The 18,458-nt window shown below is 44.5% G+C and overlaps 1 protein-coding gene across 1 annotated transcript in view; it reads left to right on the forward strand.

The window, feature by feature from the left end:
• The window catches only part of ATRIP (ATR interacting protein), a 129,877-nt gene extending 113,447 nt beyond the window's left edge, over positions 1-16,430 (forward strand). Inside the window, exons 13-14 of the mRNA XM_075833735.1 lie at positions 11,125-11,377; positions 16,185-16,430. Coding sequence (XP_075689850.1) covers positions 11,125-11,377; positions 16,185-16,252 — 321 coding nt within the window. The 3' untranslated portion in view covers positions 16,253-16,430. The remainder of the gene's footprint in view (positions 1-11,124; positions 11,378-16,184) is intronic.
• The last annotated feature ends 2,028 nt before the right edge of the window (positions 16,431-18,458 follow it).

Genomic DNA, 18,458 nt, shown 5'->3' on the forward strand with positions numbered 1-18,458 from the left:
GGTTTTTGGAGACTGATTTCCAGACTGCAAATACCAAAAAGGGATAACCGCACCACAATCTGTGGTAAATTATGAGTGCAAGCCCAAAAGGACAGGATCCAACCGTCCCCAATAGTGGCAAAAAAGGAGATTCGGGCAGCACATCCAAAACAAATAGAACTTAACCTTTTATTCACCCGTGCAAAGTTTCAGCTCCTCAGAGCCTTTCTCAAGCAAGAAAGGCTCTGATTTCAATTTGTTTTGGATGTGCTGTCTCTCCTTTTTTGCCTCTGTTTTCCGGACGTCAGTTCAAGGATCTATCCTAGTGAGAGATGGAAGGGCTTCCAAGGTAGGCGATTGCAGCCATAATGGTTCTTCCATAGGTGGTATCTCCAAGAGATGCCAGGAAGTTATCCAGATCTGTAGGGGTGTAGATGGGGATCCTTCGTCCATTATTTAATATGGAGAGTCCGAACGGGAACAACCAGGCGTATTGGAGATCATGCACGCTGAGGGTGTCTAACAGAGGCTTCAGCATGCATCTCTTAGCAAGTGTGGATGGCGCCAAATCTTGAAAAAAGGTCAGCTCCGCATCTTAATATTTGATTTAAAAAAAAAAGGTATAGCGATGTATACCAGCCCGACGGAGGCCAAAATGACTCTTTTGGTCTCCATCAGGATAATGGAGCCCTGTGGACACGTTTATCTTGTATGTCGGGAGCTTTCCCGACGTACAAGATAAATGTAGTGCCTTAACGTGATGTGAGTGGGGCCTAAGCTGCTCCCAGTAGTGACCGCTGGTAGCCAAAAGTTTATCATTTAACTCTGTGTAAGGAGTAGCATGGGATTTGGATCTTTAACTAAAATTGGTGCTCTGAACCTCATGAGGATTATATTATAAAATAACATTTCTTGTTCATATCATTGGGGGACACAGACTGTGTGTAGACTGCTGCCACTAGAAGGCGACCCTAAGCATTAAGTGTTAACTCCTCCTACATAGACTTTACCCCTCCTACAGACATTGAGCTAATCCGTTTTAGCTGTGTGTGTAGGCTGTTCTCCCCACCAAGGGCAGGACACATAATATCAATTCTACCGTGCCGTTGTCCCCCTGTCAAAGAAGTGGAACAAGAGCACCCAGAGCTCCTCTGTTGCCTAAGGGTATGTTCACACACAGAGTTTTCATGATTTTCGGGGAGTAAACGCCTCGAAAAACGCCTGAAAAAACGGAATCTGAATGCCTCCAAACATCTGCATATTGATTTAAATTGGAAAAGCAGCGCTTCGATCAGACGGGACATTTTTTTTTACGCGGCTGTTTGAAATAAATTTGCTTAAAAAACTACGTAAAAGTGCATGTCACTTCTTGAGCCATTTTTGGAGCACTTTTTTCATTGTGACAATAGAAAAACAGCGCCAAAAACGGCTCCAAAAAGCACATCAAAAAAGTTTGATGCTTTGCAAACGGCTGAAAATCAGAGGCTATTTTCTCTTGAAAACCGCTCCGTATTTTAAAGCCGTTTTTACTTTAGAGTGTGAACATACCCTAACAGCCCAAGGGCTTGTTTACATGTGGGAGCTGAAAAAGAGGATATAGAAAAATGTGAGTACTTCAGGATAAGTACTTCCCCCGTTCTCCTCTCACTCTTTGTCTGGGCCATGCGGCGGGATATCTCAGTAGTTCACGTAGCGCTCATTCCTACATGGCAGCATCATCCGCCACTCCCAAAAATTGAGCACCCAGCTTCTTTAGGCCTAACAGGCCGCACCGTGATGCATTAGAAGCGGCCCACAGTCTGACCGCGCCACAAAGTTTAGGCAGTGGTTTCCATGTGACCTCTTTGGTGCACTCTACCGCACCTCTTCTCTTTTGAAAGTCGTGTGACAATCGCCATCTCCAATGTCCGCATTATGCTGGTTTATTCTGTCCCACAAAGCGTCCTTCCCCCATGTTCTAATAGGCGGTGTTTCTCCAGCACTTCCTTAGAGCATTACAATCATATGGTAAGACCAGACTGGCCTTGTTGCATTTGGCCAAGTTGTGCAGCTAGACCTATACTAAAGACCGCACAATTACTTCCTTTATGGAAGAGGGAAATTTGTTTAACACCAGTCGATGATTCTGACATGGCCATGTAGCGATCACTAGCACCAAACAGCCACATTATTCCCTTTCATCGGTGGAGTAACGGTTCGGACACTGTATCTGACATGGCAATGTAGCTACTGCAAGCACCATACTGCCACATTACCCCCTCCCTTAGATGGAGTTATTGTACTAACGCTGTATCAGTCAGGGCTGCGCAGCTACTGCAAGCAGCATATGACCACATTACCCCCTCTAAATAGGCGTAGTACTTGTACCATTGCAAGATCCTGTATCTGACATGGCTGTGCAGCTTCTGCAGGCACCTACAGCCACATTAGCCCCTTCCATAGGCTGAATAATTGTGTCTTGTGGGGTAACTGACATTGCGAAATGAGCTTAATTCTGTATCAGGGCTTCGTAGCTACTGCAGTTATTACAAGCTCTAGACTGCCAGATTACACTCTTATCAAGGCAGAGTGATTGTGCTAGCGCTACATGCTGTATCTCTTTTTGCTATTCCGTTTTTCACAAGCACCAACCACCAACATTACCCCTTACCCAGGTGTAGTAATTGTGCTAGCGCTACATGCTGTATCTCACTTGACTGTGCAGCTTTCACAAGCTATAGACAGCTACATTAAAGCTGTTTGCCCTTCAGAGACATTTATGGCATATCCACAGGATATGCCATAAGTATCAGATAGATGCGGGTCCCACCTCCAGGTCCCGCACCTAACTCTAGAACGAGACCCCCTAAACCCTGTTCTACCTTTCTCGTTTCCCGCTGCCTCCTTGGCCACTTCCTGATGACATGCTCGGAAATTATGAAAACAGCATACCTCGCTATGCTACGCTGTTTCGTAACCCCTCATAGAAGTGAATGGTAGTTACGGAAGCAGCGTAGCAACCGAAAAAGGTAGAACTGGGTTCAGAGGGCCCCGTTTTAGAGAGAGGTGGAACCTGCATATATCTGACATTTATGGCATATCCTGTGGATATGCCATAAATGTCCCTGATAGGCAAACCTCTTTTTTGGCTGGAGAATAATTGTGCTTACGTTACGTGCTCGCTACGCAGTAATTGAACACTCCAGCCAGCCACATTACCCTTCTTACTCAGTGATTGTACTAAAGCTACCTGCATTTGGCTACGCAGTTATGCAAGCTCCGGACCGCCACATTACCCCATTTCTGGTAGCGCTAGCTCCCTGTAGATAGCGCCATTGGGGCTCCCTCTAGGAGTGGTAACCCCAGCCACAGCTGGGGTTACGGACAGTGACGTCATGTGCTCTCCCAGGAGCCGAATCCCCGGCCAGAGCGTCAGCAATTCTCTAGCTGGGGATTCCCAGGCCAGGTGCTGCCAGAAGGTGGATGCAGCAACACCCCACATTCATCCGGGGAACGGTACATTAAGAGAGGATACGGCGCTGGACCTCCCAGGGAGCTGGTCGCAAAAGCGCTGCAGATAATGCTTTTGGATCTCGATCCGGTTCTTGCACAGGTTCGACGCCATACGGCGCCACAATTTATGTGCCAGAGCAGATCCCATAGAAAGCTATAGGATCCATTTTAGCATCAATTTTCCCTCTGGCTGTTCTGCAACACGCTGGAGGGAAACTGACCAGGACAATGGATATATGTGAACGGTCCCTAATTGGGTTTACTCTACATTTGACTAACTACGCGGTCATTGCAATCTCCAGGCAGCCGCTCCCTCCTTCGCCAGAGTGATTGTGCTGTTGTCGGGTCCTGTATCTGACATAGCTACACACCTACTCCAACACTAGACAGCCACGTTACACAATTGCATGGCGGAGCAATTGTACTAATGCTAATCGCTGTATCTCACATGGACACGTAACTGCTGTCTATAAGCTGGGTTTTTGCACTATTACAACGCTCCTGTACCTGTTTGACTGCGCAGTTATTTCAAACATCAGAAAGTCACATTACCCCCTTACATTTCAGAGTATTTGTATTTTTACAGATTACCCTCTTCTTTTTTTTTTTTTTCTAGACTGGGTACTCTATTGCTATGCTGTTTCTGTAACCCCCCCCCCCCCCCATAGAAGTGAATGGTGGCTACGGTAGCAGCGCAGCAACTGAGAAAGGTAGAACTGGGTTTAGGGGGCCCCGTTCTAGAGATAGGTGCGGGTCCCAGAGGTAGGACCTGTATCTATCTGACATTTATAAATGACCCTGATGGGCAAACCCCTTTAACCTCTTTTTCGGCTGGAGAATAATTGTGCTAACGTTACATGCTCGCTATGCAGTAATTGAACACTCCAGCCAGCCACATTGCCCTTCTTGCTCAGTGATTTGTACTGAAGCTACCTGCATTTGGCTACGCAGTTCTGCAAGCTCAGGACTACCACATAACAATTACTTTACCAGAAATGGGGTAATCATTCCATGCTGTATCCTACTTAGCTATGCAGTTTTGCTAGCTTTAGACTGCCACATTAACCCCTTCCTGGCAGAGTAAGGGTGCGTTCACATATATCTGTTGCATGAGCATCTTTTTTTTTTTTTTTTCTGTCTCAAGTGATGCAAAAACTAATGTAAAAATATATTCGTTGCCATCAGGCTTTTTCTAAATTTTTTACTACAAAACCATCTGTTGCATTGGTTGTCGTCAGTTTTTACCATCCGTTTTTAAAATCTCTTTTTACCACAATGATACACCAAAAAGGCTGTCTGATGAAATTGGCACATTTTCAGACCCTAGAATGGTGCATAGTTAGTGATAATTAGATATACTGTATGTTGTGTACTTGTCATTTCACAAAACTTCTAACGTGATCCTAGCATGTCGGGGCTCTCCTTTTCTGCTGCCACCTCAGTGCTACACTGAGGTCTGACACAAACATTGTAATGTCACGTGTGTCATATTTAGTGCAGCGCTGAGGCCGGCGACAAGAGGGAGAGTCCAGAAGGCAGCTGCTGTCCACCTATCACCTCAGATCAGATCTTCGAAGAAGCTTTGTGAATCTGCAAATGCGCCAAACACTAGCCGTAACATCAGGGAGGAGATGTTGGAACTTGTGGGCAAAACTGCCCACTCAGTTTCCATTGACACCGTTTTTGTTCGTTATAGGCACCAAATTTGTTTTTCTGTAGCAGTGCAAAAAACGTCTATGAAATACGAAACTGTTTTCAAGGGAAAACAGTCTCTGACTTACAGTTGTTTTTTATGCATCAGACGTTTTTTGATGTTTCTTTTACGGCCGTTTTTCTATTGAGACATGCACTTCTTTTTTTATGGGGTGTTTTTTTTATGCCCCGTCTATACAAACGGCACATAAAAAAACGCTTTGTGGGAACAAAAATCAGTTTTTCCCATTGAAATCAATGGGCAGATGTTTGTTGGCGTTCAGCCCCCATATTTTCAGCCGTTTTTCAGGGTGTTCACTGCCTGAAAAACAGCTGAAAATAAGCTGTGTGAACATACCCTCAGACTGGATAGACTGTTTCCATGGTGGAGCAGGTAGAATTCCTAAGGAGTCACAGTATAGTGGCTAGTTTGTCTAGCCCGGTATTGGTATTGTCCAGCGAGGAGTTTTCCATTGAAGAGATACTTACATGTGTGTCCCGTCCACAGGGTCCCCATCAGGACAGTACTACTGCTTTCTCATATTGGTCTATCTCCTATCTGTCTCCGTTTTAGGCTGCGGCTACACGATGTCTTTAGCCACGACACCGGTCCCATGGCCAAAAATCGCTTTGTTCAGTAGCCTACTTCGCAAGTAAAATGACTGCGACCACATTCACTGTCATTACTTACCATGTAGGCTACGTAACATAGTAATATTTGGCAATATGACCAGTGTCGCGGCTCGGAGAGGGAGGGAGCTCGGAGAGGGAGGGAGGGAGCTCCGCTCGGGGAGGGAGCTCCGCTCGGGGAGGGAGCTCCGCTCGGGGAGGGAGCTCCGCTCGGGGAGGGAGCTCCGCTCGGGGAGGGAGGGCGCTCGGGGAGGGAGGGAGCGGAGGGAGCTCGATCGGAGAGGGAGGGGAGGGAGCTCGAGCGGAGGGAGCTCGATCGGAGAGGGAGCGGATGGAGCTCGATCGGAGAGGGAGCGGAGGGAGCTCGATCGGAGAGGGAGCGGAGGGAGCTCGATCGGAGAGGGAGCGGAGGGAGCTCGATCGGAGAGGGAGCGGAGGGAGCTCGATCGGAGAGGGAGCGGAGGGAGCTCGATCGGAGAGGGAGCGGAGGGAGCTCGATCGGAGAGGGAGCGGAGGGAGCTCGATCGGAGAGGGAGCGGAGGGAGCTCGATCGGAGAGGGAGCGGAGGGAGCTCGATCGGAGAGGGAGCGGAGGGAGCGGAGGGAGCTCGATCGGGGAGGGAGCGGAGGGAGCTCGATCGGAGAGGGGAGGGAGCTCGATCGGAGGGAGCTCGATCGGAGGGAGCTCGATCGGAGGGAGCTCGATCGGAGGGAGCTCGATCGGAGGGAGCTCGATCGGAGGGAGCTCGATCGGAGGGAGCTCGATCGGAGGGAGCTCGATCGGAGGGAGCTCGATCGGAGGGAGCTCGATCGGAGGGAGCTCGATCGGAGGGAGCTCGATCGGAGGGAGCTCGATCGGCGGGAGCTCGATCGGAGGGAGCTCGATCGGAGAGAGAGCGAGAGATCTATAAAAGAAAAATCCAAAGCTGCATAGTGGGAAAATATATGTAAAAGTAACAAACTTTAGGGGGCACGCCACAGGAGTCAGGCCAGAGTCCTATGTCAGTGTTCAAAAAAGAGGCAGCACTCCAAAAAATTAAAATAAATCTAGTGGGGTTTACCTTTTTTTGAAGGATGGAATAGCGTAGTAGACTATGCTATTCCATCCTGAGATCCCGCAAATAAAAATGCATAACGCTCCTGACCCCACTACATGGACAGTAATGTCAGGAGCTTCCCAATGACGGAGTCTCCAGGCAGAGCATCGCAATCTCTTTGGACTTTGGTCTTGGGGTCTTTGTCTATGGACATCAGGAACCGCATTGGAGTGCCTGGGCAGAGCTCTAGTAGAAGCTCTGCCCGAGGATTCCAGCATTGGGAATGCTACTAACGTCACTGTCCATTTATGGACAGTGACTTCAGGAGTTTCCCCAGGGACATTCTCCCGGGCAACGTATCCCACTGTATGCCATACAGTGGGATAAGTTTTGGCTGAATTTAACAAAATCCAAGGCATTAACCGGTCATGTGCCTGACCCACGGTTTCGTTCACTGTAATTGACATCCGTACCAAAATCACTTAACACGCATAACGTACAAACGTGTTTGCAACACTATCAGTTGCCCATCCGTCGGTAATGGAGGGGGGCCCAGAATCCTTGGCTGTATGGGACCCAGAAATTCCTGATGGTGGCCCTGCCCGTCGATGATATACTAGCGTTCGTGGTCTTCTAGTAACGAGTTGATGTAACTGATTACTTAGCGGCGTCGAACTGGGCATGTTGAAGCATGCGCAGCTCATATGTACAGACGCATGCACAGTCTCCTTTATACAGCTATCTGCTGCCCACAGAAACAAGGGACGCTAGATATGAAAATTATGAACGTAGAGGGCAGGGCATGCGTAATGGGGAGCTGTGGACACTGTAGACATTCGAGCTTAGATTGTGTCTTTGTGTAACTGTATTCCTTGGAGATCTTCATATATTTTAACATTGTGTACTACACATGTATTGTGTGGGGATGTGTATAGGCCTTATTATGTACCTGCTAATGTATTATATTCTTTGTTTATACTAAATTGTACACAGGAAATGTCACAAGCTATGTGCTATATAAAGTGTGCACTACATCACTGTAATTATGCTGAAGACCCAACATGGGTTGAAATGTTGCAAGTCTTTTTATGCTTGGTGAATAAAGACCAACATATATTTGGTGTTTTTGAGTGCGACTTCCTTATATCTATATTGCATACTAGCTGTCTCTTTGGACCTGGGGCATTTTGCTGTGTTGGGGAGTTGTTTTTTCCTCCTTGTGATGCAAACCTGGTTGTGCTGCTGATTTCTGAAATCTTATATGGTGTCAACCACTGTCCCCTACCTATCCCAGCATAAACTGCGTAGTTTAGAGGGCCCTCCTCTACATGATGGTCAGCCCTTACTCTGGTCAGCTCGGGTCTTGTGGATATCAACTGTGTGACTGCAATGGAGACCCTTATGAGCTAGATTAGAAATCTATTTAGGCCTCGTTTCTTGTGGCCATTGCGCTGTGAACTTCCTCAACATCCCCGGGCATACTCGTCCACATTACTCAAGAGGAAGTTTCTTCGATTTTCTTACTCCAGTCCCTTTATGGTACCATGTGGGCCATGTTGAGCTCACCAGTTCTCCCTCAGCTTCTCTTTGGCCTAGCATTTGTTCTTCTCCTTGGGCCATCCTGGTGGTGCTAGTCATGCTCAATCAATTCTCTGGTACTGGCGGTTGTTTTTTTTTTTTTATCATGCCATGTTTGCACTATATCCTGGTACATTACTACTCCAGTTTGTAACTAGGTTAGCCTTTGAATCTACACACTTATTACTACATTGTCTTATGGGGGTTCTTCCTCTATGGAAGTTTTTACACTATGATTTGTGTCACATTCGCCTGCTATATCTGGAGATAATTGCCCGCTGGTATCGATCTCACTTTGCTGGATCGTCCTATTTTTTTTATCCCCTGGCGGTGTGTTGTGCATCCCATGTGGGGTGCTAGTCTTCAACCATTCCCCAAGGCCGCACTTTTGGCGGTCGTTTTTTCAGGGAACTCTTATCCTAGAGGGGTGTCAACTCCCTTTTCATCTTCTCACTTTCCATCTTACTAGCCTAACACGGCCGCCTGCTTAAACCATCAAGTTGACCTACAGCTCAGCTGTGTCAACGATTCCTGTTGTGGGTTGAGAACAGGTTTCTGACTCTGTGGTCCAATTTCCAGTAGTAGCCTACTGGACAGCGATCTTCAGCAGAATACATGTGGTCCCTGACATGTAGTCTTGTACATCTAAGACACCGGCCAAAGGATGACCATTTTACCTCTCCTGCCTCTTCTCCCAAGGATTTTCTGGTAGATCGTTGCTAAAGACATTCATCATCTTGTTGGCATAGATCTTCCGTCGACTAATGTGGTCTCTCACATTGTCCTTTTCGACTGATTTTTTTTATTTTTTTTCCTGACATCTACTTTTCTGATACTACCTACTTTCTTGGTTAACGTTTTGTCAATCCGTAGCCCTAAGATCTAGTGGTTTCTCGGAACAAGTAATCACAACCTTACTGAAGGCCATATGGCCTTCCCATCTCCTATTCTTTACAGCACACTTTGAAGTCTGGTTTCTGCTATTTTGAGGGAGGTTTCCCTTCTCCATTCTCTTTTCATTGCTCGGGTTTTTGACTTTTCCCAAGCAGGGTCCAAAACTTGCGCCATTTGTCATGTTGTAGTAGTGATGCCAGATCTTTTTTTTTTTGTTACTTCGTTCCCTTCCTGACATGCAGACTGCTCTCCAATGGGCCGCCCCTCGACTCCTTGTTTTCAGACCACAACGCCTCGGAATCTCAACTTTTTTTTTTGTATTTTTTATTCCCATTTTTGGGTAATGCTATCTACTACATCTCTGTCGTCACAACTCTCCTTGTCCTCTTGTAACATCCGATGAGTCACTCTCTAAAGGCAAAGCTTTTCGCTTCCGTCTACCTTCCTTCAGTCCTGTGGTCGCCCCTTGGCGGGTGTGCCTAAGAGCTGCAGGTGCATACGGTCACTGCTTGTCTCTCGCTACACCTTACTCTTTTTTTTTTTTTTTTCTATGAGTTTCACACTTTTTCATCCTGGCTGTTATGCCTGGTCGCTAGGTTATGCAGGTAGCAGTGGATTAAACAACTGGTTGTGCAATGGTTCTCTCCCTTGGGGACTCGCTTAGGACTTCTCATGTTCTGTGTCTCCCAATGACACAAACAAGAAAAGAGTATTTTTGAGTACTCTCCATCAACTCCTTTTCTCATTGGGTGACAGCTCCTACACAATTCAGTTTTTTAGGTTTTTTTGGACATCTATTTATTTTTACTAGTTCCCCTTGATCGCGGTTCTGACCCATCAAAAGCTTTGTTTCTAGGTTTTCCTCCGACCGCTGGGACCTTCAGGGATGAGTAGAACAGTGACACCGAAAGTCCAACTGAAGTGCTCCATGAGAAGCATGTTCGGCCAGCGCTCCATTAATATCTGTGGGACTTCCTGAACCGCTGTCTGTCAGCTCCATAGAAATGAATGGAGTGCTGGTCAAGCATGAGCTCCATTCTCATGGAGCACTTCGGGGGACTTTCGATGTCCCGTTCTACTCGCGGGGGGTCCCAGCGGTCTGACCCCCAGCGATCACACATGTATCCCCTATCCTGTACATAGGGGATACATGTGCTTGTGGTAAAACCCCTATAAACATTGACCTCTGCATGTGTTCAATAACTTTTTTTTTTTTTCCGTAATTTTCATCCACAAATGTTGTTGTTTGATTTTTTTTATTTTATTTTAAACTTTTTCTTGAAAAAGTATAACATACAATACAAGTCAATTCGGTGCATATACAGGGAAAAAGTACACATTATAAAATGCGATACAGCGATGTCAGGTTAGGAAGCAAGTCATGCAAATGGAAAGGACACGGTAGAAGCATCCACTATAAACAATATGGTCTCTACAGAGATCATGCATATCACATATCAAGTCAAATATTTCACCAAAGATGCAAAAAACATATACAGTGATTCAGTGTAGGTGGGGGCATACGAGAAGCCAGGCCAAAACCTAGTTTTAACGTTGTTCGGAATTACGAGAGCGGAGATCCTGGACTGTACTGACCATAGCATGAGTCAAACTAATAAGTAGTGACTGGCACCATAAAGTTAATGTAATGATTATTAAAGTATAAAAAACATGCTCATTATGCAAAAATGTATGTTAAGTTCGTGTTTACTTCTGCGTTAAATTTAAAGCATCTCTCTCCCTTGTAAGAAAAGAAGATTATACTTCTTCTTATGGTAAGTAGTGCAAAGTATCATAACTGTATTATTTCTTCTTTTGCTCAGGTTGTGAAGGCACTGGTTCTTACTCTTCATCAGGAATGGCTCAGTGTACGGCGCTTAACCATCCTTTTTCCCACTCCAAACCAAAACAAATCGGTGCTTTTTCTACGAGAAGCGGTAATGCTTCTGCACAGCCTCTACCAGAAGGACAAAAGCTTCAGTGAACATTGTTTGGATGTCTTCCACCAGTATGACCAAGCAGTGCCTGGAGTCCGAGCATTATTTAGAAAATTCAACACCTTGAATGAGAATGAAGGTCAGAATCTGCAAAATGCTATGTATGAGTTTCTTTTCTATACGATACTCAAAAGGAATCTGTCATCATGACAGACCTCTTTAACCCCTTAGTGACCGGCCTATTTTAGGCCTTAATGACCAAGCTATTTTTACGTTTTTTTCCATAGTCTCATTCAAAGAGCTATGTTTTTTATTTTTGCATCAACATAGCTGTATAAGGTCTTGTTTTTGCGGGTACAAGTTGTATTTTTAATAGCACCATTTTGGGGTACATATAATTTATTGATGAACGTTTATAAACTTTTTTTTGGGGGGGGAATAGAAAAAAAACAGCAATTTCGCCACTCTTTTTGCATCCTAAATTTACGTCGTTTACCATGTGGTAGAAATAACACAATAACTTAATTCAGTGGGTTGTTAGGATGGTAACGATACCAAATTTATATAGATTTTGCATGGTTTACTACTTTTACACAGTAAAAACTTTTTTCAAATTTATTTGTTTTTGTGTGTCTATATTTGAAGAGCCATAACTGTTTTATTTTTCCGTCGATGCAGCTGTGTGACGACTTGTAGTTTTTATTGGTACCATTTTGGAGTACATGCGACTTTTTGATCAATTTTTATCAAATTTTCTTTAAAGGCAGGATTCACAGAAAACCACAATTCTTGCAATGTTTTTTATTTTATTTTTTTACGGTGTTCGCCGAGCAGGTTAAATAATGTTATAACTTTATAGATGGGGTCGTTACGAATGCGGCGATACCAAATATGTGACTTTTTTTAACTTTTTTTTTGTTAGTAAACATTTTGTAAGGGGGGTCCTTAATTTTTTTTTCACTTGTTTTTATTTATTATTAAATTTATGTAACTTTTTTTAAACTTTTTTACTAGTCCCACTAGGGAACTTCACTATGCAATCATCCGATCGCTTTTATAATACATTGCAATACTTCTGTATTGCGGTATATTACTGCCTGTCCGTGTAAAGAGGACGCCTAGCAGGCATTAACTAAGGCAGACCTGGGGGCCTTTATTATGCCCCCTGCTGCCATAGAAGACACTGGCACCCTGCGATCTTATCGCAGGGTGCCGCAGGGGTGAGAGAGGGAGCTCCCTCCCTCCAAAACCACTCAGATGCGGCTCTCGCTTTTGAGGAGTTAAACAGGTGAGATCGATACTGATATCGATCTCGCCCATTCGAGCAGGTCTGCTCCCTACTCTCCGTTACCTCTGGTAGCTGAGAGCAGGGAGATTTAACTGCTCCCTGCTCTATTTATTTATTCCGATGCAGCGCCGTAAAAAGTCTATTGCATCGGAATAAAGCCTGTTAGTGGCCGCTATAAAAATACCTATGGGTGGTCGCTAACGGGTTAACATAAGCAAATAAGAAACAAGAGCGCTGTATGTAAAAAGAGCGGGAGCACCTGGCTGTATCCTTGTCATAAGGCCACGTGGTAGCTTCCAGTCAAGCCACGTTAGTTTAAGTAGCTAACAAGTTTTTAAAAATTACGTACAGATAGTTTACATGCAGGAAGATCTATTTCTAATGTACTGTCTGTAGGTGAGATGTTTCTGTAAAGGCCTTTTTATACAGGCCAATGATTGTTCACATAAACACTTGCCCTGTGTATACAAGCGCTCCTTTATGGGCTGATCGGCTCATTTATTTGGCCATTTAAATTCGTCACTAGTGCAGTTGCATGTTTGGGGGGTTTTGTGTGTGGGAGGGGTGCTTGACGCAGCAGCGATTCTCGCCGATGTTCCTTCAAAACAGTTGATTGGGGGCTATGAAGGATCAGCGGCGAGCACCACACACCCCCTAAACATGCAGGTGTGTGCGTGCGTGCGTGGTTTTGTGTGTGGGGGTCCGTGTGTGGCGCGGTTACCTGTTTGGGGAGGTTAGTGTGTGTGTGGGGGGGTGCGGTGCACTCGATGGAGCAGCGGTTCTCGCCGCTTTTGCTTAAAAAACAACAGATTGGTGGCAGCATCTTCTAGGTCGCCATCATCTGTCGCCTGGTGATCTTGGGAACTTTTGGTGGGTGGCATATTGTCCTGCTATTTAGAAAGTGTAGAGTCTTTCACTGCCTGGTGAGAGGGAGGCTTACGGATAAAGCAATCTAGGTTGCCACTTTTCGACGTGTCCTGAGAGTCTCTTGATTTACTAGGCCCAATCTTGAGCATCTTTAGACATGCAGGCTGTGGGTAGTGAGTGGGTTGCTGCCCTGTATGGTATTAAGAACTATTCCATGAGACTCCTTAGTGAGTCTGTGTACGGAGTTAGAAACCGAGAATGTCTCGTACTCAAGGGGCCCCCTCTCCTTCGTGGTATCAAGCATGCATAGAAACACGTCCCCAATAACAATGGGTAGAGAACAGATCTTGTAGGTAGAAAAATGGGTCTTAGGACGGAGTTCAGCAATATGTACAAATGGCTCTGCTGCTGGTATCTAGGAAAAGACACTCCTAGCATGAGAGACCCAAAAACTACAAGGGGTCGAAAGGCCAGGGGTGCTGTGAAGGTGGTTTTTATCAGGCACTTTTGCAGGGCCCATGCATAGCCTATTTGGCCCAGTTATTAAGCCCAGATGGGGGTTTGGTAGGTGAGGAGGCCTCCCAGGTTTCTCAAGCCCACCGCACCAAGACGATCTTTGGGGGCCGTCAGACATTTAGGCGGCGGCTAGGCCGCAATATGAAAAAATTCAGCCACGGACAACCAGCGGTTTGGGAGAGAGTGGAGGCAGCCCCTGGCCCTGATTGCCAAATTTAGGGCCTCAGGAAACGGCTGCAACGAACGATCGCGGGAGGTTTTCGACCGCCGCCAGTAGTCTAAGCCGCGGCTTCGGGCCTTGTAGTAAGCCCTAAGAGTCGGGAGGGGAGGCTCACCTGCCTATAATTTTTGTATCCCCGAGTTCCTGGAGAGTCTCCGGAGAGCCTCTGCAGGGGTTTCCTGGAGAGGATCTGCATGGATTGAGCTAGATATGTCTGGGGACGCCGGAGCTCCACAGAAATCGATTTGACTAACAATTTGAACTAATTTGTTAGGTCCATTACATAAAATCAAATTTGAAAATCCATTTTAATTCCAGGTTGTAATGCAACAAAACATGGAAAAACACCAAGGGAGTGGATACTTTCGAAAGGCACTGTAGGCTGGGAGAGACCGGGAGGACTCTGAAAAGATATAACAATTTTGGGAGCCATTTTCTTTTTTATGGCATTAGAACAGCAAGACCAAGGGATTGAAAGAGTCCTCTAGGTGTCTAACAAAGTCAGGAGAGAACGTATAGTTGGGGTATAAGTGTACGAACAAACACCGCGTAAACGCTGTGCATTTTCCGCAATGGATTAATTGCGGAAAATCCGGAGCTTATTACAGTAGCAGCAGAGTGGGTGAGGTTTCAACAAATCTCGTCCCCACACAGTGGGAAAAAAAAAGGTGCTGAAAAAAAACGCATATACATTGACCTGCGGTGCGTTTTTCTTTTATTTCAACAGCAGCATTTCAATTAATTCTGCGGAATTGCAGCTCTTCTGTTGCGGGATTTCTGCATTGAATTCAATGGGGTACTTAAACCCGCAACAAAGTGTTGTGTGTAGCGACATTTGCCGCGGAATCACAGTGATTCCACAGCAAAAATTGTAAGTAAGGAGAAAAATAAAATTATACGTAACCAGAGTTCCCTGCTTCTCCAGTACGGCCTCCTGAGATAACGTATCATCCCATGTGACCACTGCAGGCAATTAGACTGCAGCGGTCACATGGCCTGCAACGTCATCCCAGAAGGCCGGGCTACGCCGCGCAGAAAAGAGAGAGGGGTAAGTTTGAACGGGTTTTTATATTTATCCAGCACTGCTTTACGCAGCGGAAATTCCGCCCTGAACCCGCTGTGGGTGTTCCTACCCGAATTGACAGAATAGAGGTCTGAATAGGAAGGGGTAAGTTTGACAACCAAATAAGTCAAATGTGATGTTGCCAAGCCACAGAGGTAGTTTGATTTCAGAAGGGTAAATTCAAATTGACTGAGGGAAATATTGAGAGCAATTGATTTATCGTGATTGATAGTAAGGCCCGATACGCTATTGAAGTGAGAGTAGTTGTTGAAGATTGTATGTGTTTGGGTTAGGCTAAGGAGGATGTTGTCTGCAGAATATTTAAGTTTATGATCCACTCCGGCCACCTCAACAGCTTGAATATTAAGATTTGCATAGCTTTGCGCCTTTACTAAAAAATATTCTGTACTTTTAAATGATCATCATCCATGTACAGATGGAAGATCCATTTAAAGCTAAAATAGGCTTTTCGTGCTCGCCGCTATAGCGACGTAATACGTTACACAATGTACACATATTTGACTTTGCTATGGGCAGGAGAATTAGAGGATACATTTTTGCGCTTACCCGAGTTTTTCTGCTGCATTGTTTTAGCGATTGGTAGCGGTTGTCAGTGCTCGGACCCCCACCGATCAAAATTCTGACGTGTCACTAAGACATGTCAAAAGTTTTTTGAAAAGCCAAGTTGCACTTTAAAACATGCAAGCATGCAAAAATTAGGAAAAAGTATATATTTAATTTTCCAGTTGCTGACATTTTTTTCCCTAAAGACCTACAAAATTTATTGACATCACTTAGAGGTAGACTAAAAAACAAAATAATGTTTTACCTTTTTAGAATGCAGCATTCCAAAAGGTGAAGGTTCTCTCTGATCATTATGGCCCCCCCCCCCCCGTCATGAAAGAGTTAAGAAGCATTGTTTTTATAGTCCGTTGGGCTGACTTAGTTTAGATGCACTAATATGTATTTAAGTTTTTCTCCTTCTGTTTCAGAGTTTGCACTTGATGAATTGTGTCCGCCTGAAGTAGAGACGGAAGACGAATGCATGGACTGCACATAATTCTGAATATGTTGTGTAGACATGTGTTTTTAAGCATATGGAAGTGCATTAACAATGTTTTGAAATATTGGGCAAAATTCCTGTTATCGTTTTTGTATCACATTTTTAGATCTGGCTGTGGAATTCTGCTTAAATGAAATATACTGTATTTTTAATAATGAAAATTCCTTTAAATACAAAAATCTTGTAATTAGTTAAGCTTTCGGTTTGTTTTTTATTCGTTCATCTTAATCCCTTGGCAACATCTCACATGCAGTTACGTCGCTGCTGTCAAGAGGTTAGCGCGTGGTCAAATAACTATATGTGATGGTGATGGAGCGTCATCATCAGCGGGGTGTCAGCTGTATATTACAGCTGACACTGCTGTAACAGTAGGGATCTGAGCAAGGTCTGTTCTTCAAAGATTAACCCCTTAGATGCCAAGGTCAATAGCGAACGCATCTAGGTTGTTTGTAGCCGATCAGCACCCCCGCAACGCGATCGCGGGAATGCCGATGGTTTTCTTTGGCAACCGGAGGCCTAACTATGGCCTCTTGGTCTGCCAAGTACAGAAGCCTATTATGCATGGCTGGAGGCAGGACGTGATGGGCTTGCTGCCAGTGTATAACTGACAACTTTAATACACTGCCCTACTTAGGTAGTGCAATGTTTTAAAGACATTGCAAACCTTTGAAAGGCAAACTTTTTTTTAAAAAATAAAAAGGTGTATCCGTGTGTTTTGTGTAACTTTATAAATACTTTTTATTAAAAAATAGTTTTACTGTTTTAGATACAGCTACTCTGTATTCTCTATACAGAGCAACTGTATGTAGCGCTATTCACTGAATCAGTCAGTCCCGCGAACCTAATGGGTTCAGTGTCAGCGGGTCCTGCGTTATGAACTTAGATGTGATACATAACAGGTGGATCCTGCGTGTCAGAGACACGAGGGGACCCGCCGATACTGAACCAGTCAGTCCCGTGGACCTGATGGATGCAGGATTTAGTGAAAAATACAGCTGCTCTGTATAGAGAATACAGAGCAGCTGCATCTAAAAAAGTAAAACAAATTTTTAATAAGTATTTACAAAGTTACGCAAAACACGCTGACCAACCTTTTTATTAAAAAATAATAATCATTTCTGTTCAAACTTCCAAAGGCTTACATAGCCTTTAAGGTAGCGATCAGGGCTTCATGCCTTCAAGTCCCCTAGTGGGACAAAAAACAAAAAAAACTTTATTCACAAGTCTTTTATTATAGGAAAAAACTGAAAACATAAAAAAAAAAAAGCACACATATTTGGTATAACTGCATCCGTAAAAATTTTAAAACAAGCATAAACATACATCTTAAATACACATGTGGATAGGGGGATGGGATTACAGGCAAAGATGAAAACAGATGTGAATGACATCATCCGGTAAACACTGACAATTACAATAGCCATGGGATATATAGATCATATAATTGATAATAGAGACTGAATAAAACGTACCAGTAGGTAAAAAGTACACAGTGGGCACACAATTATAAAAATACAGATTGGGTTAGTAAACCCAAAACACATAAGAATGTAAAAACTCAAGGTAAAACATGACGGGAAATAACAGAGCAGACAAATGATTTTACATTTTACAGCATTATGAAAAGAGCTTTACCGGTGTTCAGAGGAGTAAGAATGGAAATGGGGGAGACAGTTACAGCGGCACAGTCAGCGGTAAGGCTGGAGCGGAACGAAAGGACGAAAACGGCCAGCCAGCGTCAGCGTAGTCAAGGTAACTAGCAATAGCTACGTGATATATCTATTAAAATGTCCCTGTAACTTACAATATGTGGGGAGGACGACCCAACAACTGCGTTGCAGGATTAACAAACACAGGTTCAACATGAAGACTGGCTTTCTTAAACATAGTGTTTCACGACATTTTTCAACTGTCCATGATAACGACTTTGGTAATATTCGTGTTACTCCCATTGAATCCATCCCAGCAACTGATAATTACAGGTTTAATAGGCTTAAACAGAGGGAAAATTATTGGATTTTTAAACTGTCCTGCCTGCAACCCGGTGGTCTTAATGACATTTCTGAATCTGCACTAGACTGACAAGATGAAACCGGTCCAAAAATATGTGTCAATCTAATAAATATGTGGCCACCTTATTTGATATGTTTTTCTATGAATTTGTATTGTGTCTGTAAATTCATATATTCTAGCACATTATATG

Source organism: Rhinoderma darwinii, chromosome 7 (genome assembly GCF_050947455.1).
Source record: "Rhinoderma darwinii isolate aRhiDar2 chromosome 7, aRhiDar2.hap1, whole genome shotgun sequence".
Taxonomy (NCBI): Eukaryota; Metazoa; Chordata; class Amphibia; order Anura; family Rhinodermatidae; genus Rhinoderma; species Rhinoderma darwinii.